The 6,371-nt window shown below is 33.4% G+C and overlaps 1 protein-coding gene across 1 annotated transcript; it reads right to left on the bottom strand.

Annotated features, from left to right (window-relative positions):
• Nucleotides 1–4,378: 4,378 nt before the first annotated feature.
• On the bottom strand, nt 4,379–5,382 carry LOC18423759 (microsomal glutathione s-transferase). The gene is made up of 4 exons (XM_006828356.4): nt 5,271–5,382; nt 5,098–5,173; nt 4,804–4,976; nt 4,379–4,707 (listed from the first exon to the last, which is right to left on the bottom strand). The coding sequence occupies exons 1-4, from the start codon at nt 5,375–5,377 to the stop codon at nt 4,632–4,634; spliced, it is 432 nt and encodes a 143-aa protein (XP_006828419.2). The 5' UTR covers nt 5,378–5,382; the 3' UTR covers nt 4,379–4,631.
• Between the last annotated feature and the right edge of the window lie 989 nt (nt 5,383–6,371).

Raw genomic sequence — 6,371 nt, 5'->3', positions numbered from 1 at the left:
GTGTGGTTTCTATAAGGTTGCAATTTTAAATAATCCAATTAAGGTGTACCTCTAAATTTTATAATAGCATGTAATTCTGGTATTAAAAAATCTTAAGATTATCTGAAAATCTATTTTTGTCTATCACTATAAAATTTTAAACTCTAAAAATAGTTCAAATCAAGTAGATCTATAAACATATAAATATCTTGAAAACAAATAGTCTATAGATAATATATTGCAAGATGCATTAATTTTGAGACTCAAAATCTTTTTTTTTGTTTTGTTTCATGTTCATACATCGATATGATCAATAAGAGGGTTTTTTAACATTAAAATAACCATTTCTGATGGATTTTTGAGGTGCATCTTTAATTCTACATTTAAGGTAGCAACCTTACATAAACTTTTTGCAATAGTGAATACTGCAAGTCTATGTATAGTTGTGGAATATAAGCTAACCAATAAGTTCTTTCAAGAGGATTGTTTCTTTCGAAACGATCGCTCTTTATCGTTTTTTTCAAAAAGATCGTTCTTTTCATTTTTCAACCCCTTTTTTCAAAAATATCATTCTTTCCTCTTTTTTTTCAACCCTTTTTCATCAAATGTGGACCTAAAGGTAGGTGGGTGGCTCTAGTATTAAGGGGTTTTAAAACTTAATTTTGATGGGAGTTCATTAAAGAACCCTGGTTTAACATGTTTTGGAGGACTGGTTAGAAATTGGAATGGAGCAATTTTTGGTGGCAAGGAATCTGAGTTCTTACCATATTATCGAAAGTGACTCTTTGAATGTTATTAATTGGTGTAATGGGGTGCAGAAAGCACCTTAAGAGCTGAGATCGATCTTACTACAAATTTTGGATATTTCAAGGTTTTTTACATTTACTTTCATGTATTTTTATCGGGAAGCCAATGTATTGGCTGATTACCTTTGCCAAAAGGAGTTCCTTCTTATCTGTTGTCTCTGACTCTATAATCTTAATCTTGTTTTGACTTAATAATATTTTAGAATTCCTTTCAATTTCTTTTTTTCTAACTCCTCCCATTTAACACGTGCATCGGAAATTGGGATTCATCATGTATCTTATAAACTGACTCTCGTTATATGCTTTGATCTTTCACTTCTCACTGATCATTCATTCTCATGATTTCGGTGATTTTCACGACAACTTTTACAACTTAAATCATTGCAGATCAACCACTTTCGATCCGCCTCTCTATTTCTCTTAGAGAGCATGTGTTTTGTGTGCCCATGTGTAATTCATGTGGTGGGCTCATGCATCAAAATGCAGACTTCAAAAGAAGTTATTAGTAACATCATAACAACAATTCTAACAGCCATTTTCAATGACGGAGAAATTTAAATAGGAACTATAACGGCCAAGGCCCACTACCCAACTGCTACCGCCTTGACCAAGCCCAATTCCTTAGGCCCACTAGGATTTTATAACATCAGATCATTTATCTTTCTTATAAGGGCTCACAATTACTCCTAGCTATTAAATATCAATTTAGATGGCTTAAAATGTGTTACAAAATTCAAGATATTTTTTTTTTTTTTAACTCTAAATCTAGTCAATGACATGATCACAACCACTCGATTTGAAATCTAAAAGACAAGGGTGATTGTGTATATGATCTATTTATATATTTTCTTTGTAAAACTCACTTTTCATAACCAATATCGAGATGCAACCAATATATCACCATTAATCCAAAAAGGCGTAAAAAGTATGGCTAAAATTTAAGGGAAAGGTTTCTATGCTTCCCCTACAGCATAGAAGTTTTATCCTCCACCTACCATCCAGCCATCCAGTTCTGATCAAGAGAGCCACTCACCGTTTGATCTTAGATCCGAAGTCTCAAAGTATTTTATTTTTAATTTTTTTATAAAAATTGTATGAATATGAAATTTGATACTTGCCATCTTCTCATTGGGGCGCGCCTATAAAAAATATTAAAAATAATTTTTCGATAAAATATAATGACCAAAATACCCCTAAAAGTTTTAAAGGTATTTTGGTCATTTTATTTTATTAAAAATATATTTTTTTTTATATTTTTTCGCTAGTGAGAATTTAATAGAAGAATAGATGTCTAAGGTTTAGTGTCAAAATAGTTTATAGAAAAAAAATTAAAAATAAAATAGTGTAAAGATGTGACATTGTGATTGGAGCAATCTTAACACTCCATTTAGAATGGACGATTGGATAAGGGAAATGATAGAACTTCTATGTTGTAGGGAAAACATAGAAAGCTTGCCCAAAATTTAAAAGGTGTGGCTTACCTTAAACAATCCAATTAAAGCGCAGCTCTAAATTTTATCATAAATAGAAATTTTAATATAAATTTATTTTAGGATGGCTTGAGAATTTATTTTCATCTCTAATTATAAAATTTTAAACTCTAAAAATCTTTCAAATTCAATAGATCTATAAACACATGAAAATCTTGAAAATAGACGGTCTAAATAATGCTTTGCAAGACACTATTTTGTATACCCAAAACCTTTTTTCTTTTTATATTCATACATCTCGATGTCGATATGATCAATCAGAGGATTTTTCAACATCCGAACAACCTTTTACGATGGATTTTTTAGATACACCTCTAATTCTACATTTTAAGGTTGAGCTTTTCCAAATTTAAAACTATATAGTTTCAAAAAATCACTACAAATGCACAATATTTATATAAGGTTACAAGCTTACTGGCAAGAAATAAAGCTCCAATTATGTACACTGCTTATTTTATGGGTGCAGTTGGCAAGCGAATGCAGTGAACCTTCAAATTTTATCATGGTATATTATTTTGATGTAAAATGTTCTTAAGATCATTTCAAAATCTATTTTCATATTTAATTATAAAATTTTAAATTACAAAAATGGTTAAAATCAAATAGATCTATAAACGTATGAAAATCTTGAAAATGAACGATATAGATAATATGTTGTAAAATATACTATTTTTAAGACCTAAAATCTTTTGATTTTTCACGGTCATACATCTCGATGTCGAGATGATCAATCAAAGGGTTTTTCAACATTAAAACTATCATTTCCAATGGATTTTTGAGATGTACCGATAGCTAGCTGTAGAGGTAAGGTTACAACCTTATATAAACTTTTTCCTTATTTTATTTAGACAGATGGATTTGACATTATTTTTCAAAGACGTTTTCGTTTTTTTTTTTAACGGAATGTGAGGGGATCGGGAACATCATAGGTATTTGTCTTGGTGTAAGATATATAGTCTCATGACATGCATCAACTCAACGCTGTAGCAGATGGTGTAAAACTACAAAAGAATTAAGTAACTCTGCTCGAGTCCGAGTTCCTCGGCCAGAGCCGGGCAGTGTTAGGCCAAGCCAAAAAGTGTTAAAGTTTTTTTAAAAACATTTCCTAAATTTTTTTTAAAAAAATGTTTAAAATAAAAGTGGTTTCTATAAAGTTGCAACCTTAAACAATCCAATTAAGGCGAACCTCCAAATTTTATAATAATTTTGATGTGAAAAAATATTAGGACTATCAAAAAATCTATTTCATATCTAACTCCAAAATTGGTTAAAATAAAGTAGATCTATAAACATATGAAATTTTGAAGATGGACAGTCTAGATAATATGTTGCAAGATGCACTATTTACGGGACTCAAAATCTCTTTGCCTTCATAGTCGTACATCTCGATGATCAATTTGGGTGTTTTTCACCATTAAAACAATCTTTTCCGATAGATTTTTGAGATGCATCTTTAATTCTACATTTTAAGATTGCAACCTTATATAAAGGTTTTTTTAAAAATAAAATCCATAAAAATACATCTAAATGAGGTTAAAAAAATAGTCAAAAATAGATTTTAAAAAGATTCAATTTGTCAGGACCATATTTTAGAAATAATTAAAAAAATGAAGAAAATACAAAAATAAATATTTACAGCCAAAACATTTTTAAATCTTTGCAAAAATAAAAAATAAAACATTAAAAAGATATATTATAAATAATGTATATATATTTTTATATAATTTCTTTTTAAGAACCCCGAGCTCGACCAACCAACTTCGGCATACTCGGACTTGCCAACGTAGTGAGCCTGACTAACTCGCCCAAGTCCGAGTTGACTCGCCTGAGTTTTTATAAACAGCCTGAACCCATCACATATACCGGGTGTGGTTGTTTGGGGCGGTGTTGAAAATCACAGCAGCAAAGTCACTCACAGATCGAAGCTCAGAACCAGTAGAGCTGCCTTGCAGGTTCTCCACATAGATTTTTTATTAAATAATAGAAAAATCCTGTGAGAACAAGAAAGACCCGGAATTCAGCCCCCGATCCGACGAGTTCGGAGTGGTCTCGGGAGGTTCTGATCCAGCTCTGCCATTCATAGAACACAAGAGATTGGACAAATTTTTGGCAAGTTTGATCCAGATTCAAATAAAAACCTGAGTGAGCCCTCCAGAGATTGAATTCAACCAAGCCAAATTAAGCACAGGGGTGGCATGGCATTATAGATGTACATCACAAATAGAACTACCAAAAGTCTACCTATTTCAAATAGCTCACAATAAAAAGAAACAGCAGGGTTCATCAGAAGAAGAAAACAGAGAGAGATTTAAGGAGAAGCAAGTCTATGTATTGAAGGACCTGCTGGTAGTAGAGATTAACTGCGGAGGAGGGTGAGTGCGAGTGAAAGGTTGCAGCCAATCAGTCCCAAAAGCGCGAAGTAGTTGAATTGCCTGATAAAAATTGTTTCCAAAACACTTTTAATGGTTGAGCGAGAGCGAGAGCAAGAGCAAGAGCCAGAAAGAGAGAGTGAGAGCGAGAAAGAGTACCCGATCGTCAATCTATTCTCAGGAACACCAGTGGCGTAGCCCTTAAAGTAGAAATACCTAGCCACCGTGTAAAATAACCCCAAACCAGAGGCTATCAGAGGGTGCCTCAGCCCCCCAAGCAACAACAGCACAAAGAAAATCGGCATCATCTCCAATGAGTTTTGGTGCCCCCTCTGCAACCAATATTAAGCTGCAATTCAGAGAAAAAGTACCAAAACAAACCAGCACAGAGAAAACCTATTTCTGAAACACAAATCCCCTATAAAACATAAAACGCCATGAATCTGAGCTTGCCTGAACACAGTTGAAAAGCTTGGCATCCTTGTTCTCAGATTCAACAGCGTAGAGGGTCGGATAGAACACCTTGTACCTGTAATCAAAACCTTAGTTTATGGAGGAAGACACAAATGGAAATATACATATATATATATATATAATTAAATCAATTTAATTTCCATGTTTGTTACCTTTTTCTGGCCTTGCCGACCTGAAAGGACATCCAAAGGTTGCAGAAGACATAGAAGAGGAACACCAGGACCACAAAACCGTATTCTTTTGGCGATTCGACCGCCATTTCTGCTGAAATCGGTGAGAATTAGGGTCCGCTGCTGAATCTCAACTTCTAGGGTTATATAAGTGAAAATTGCGAAGGATGGTTTTGGAATTAAACAAATGCATGAGGACGCTCGAACTTTCCTGGGAAACTTCGTGCACGTTGACGACTGATTAGTTAAGGAAAACTTGGGTACGGGCCAGAAATTATTTATAAAAGAGTTATTATTTTAGGAGACCTTTAAATGGTTATTATTAAATTTAACATAGATCTTAAAAAAAAAAAAAAATTAAATATCATATTTATGTGATAATTTTTTAAAAAAATTTTATTTCAAATTTAATGATAATGCTCTAAAATTTTACACACATATGGGTGTGAAAATGTCACACGAGGTCAATTTCCATTTAAAAATCATAAATATTTCTAAAAATTGTGGGAGTGTTTGGTACGCCCATTTGTAGGATGCCCTTTCCATCTTTTGGAATAGAAGGGGCTGGTTCCTGTGATGATGCTTTATATACAGCAGTGTGCAACAAGATTGAGGGCCATTCTTCCCAAAACTGTACGTCCATACATCATAAAGTACTTCCATACATCATAAATACAGGAGTGCACGCCTGGCTGGCGAAATTGGGATTTTCTGCATCCCAAAAGTTTTGCTAGTCAAACACGCCCTTACCATTAGTCTTTTTTTTTGTTTTTATATTTTTTTTTGTTATGTTTTGTATTTTGATTTTGCCCCGACTTTAAAAGGGGAAATTTTCAAAAGGCTCTTAATTCCTCATAATTAAGGGTCCAAATATGGGTGGCAACAGGTTGGGTATGGGTTGGGTCGGGCTAGACCCAAACCCAGACCCGAATAGTATTCACGTCCAAGTTTTAGACTCAGACCCTACTTGTGGGGTCTAAAAGTTGGACCCATACATATATCTGTCGGATCCAAGGTCTATCCCATCGGGTCTAGGGTTTGGTTGGGACCATTGCGACCGTCACTATGAACTTTGGTTATTAT

The sequence above is a fragment of the Amborella trichopoda genome, chromosome 4 (genome assembly GCF_054954075.1).
Source record: "Amborella trichopoda isolate Santa Cruz 75 chromosome 4, AtrichopodaSantaCruz75HAP2 v2.0, whole genome shotgun sequence".
NCBI lineage: Eukaryota > Viridiplantae > Streptophyta > Magnoliopsida > Amborellales > Amborellaceae > Amborella > Amborella trichopoda.
This window is presented reverse-complemented; position numbering and strand designations above follow the sequence as displayed.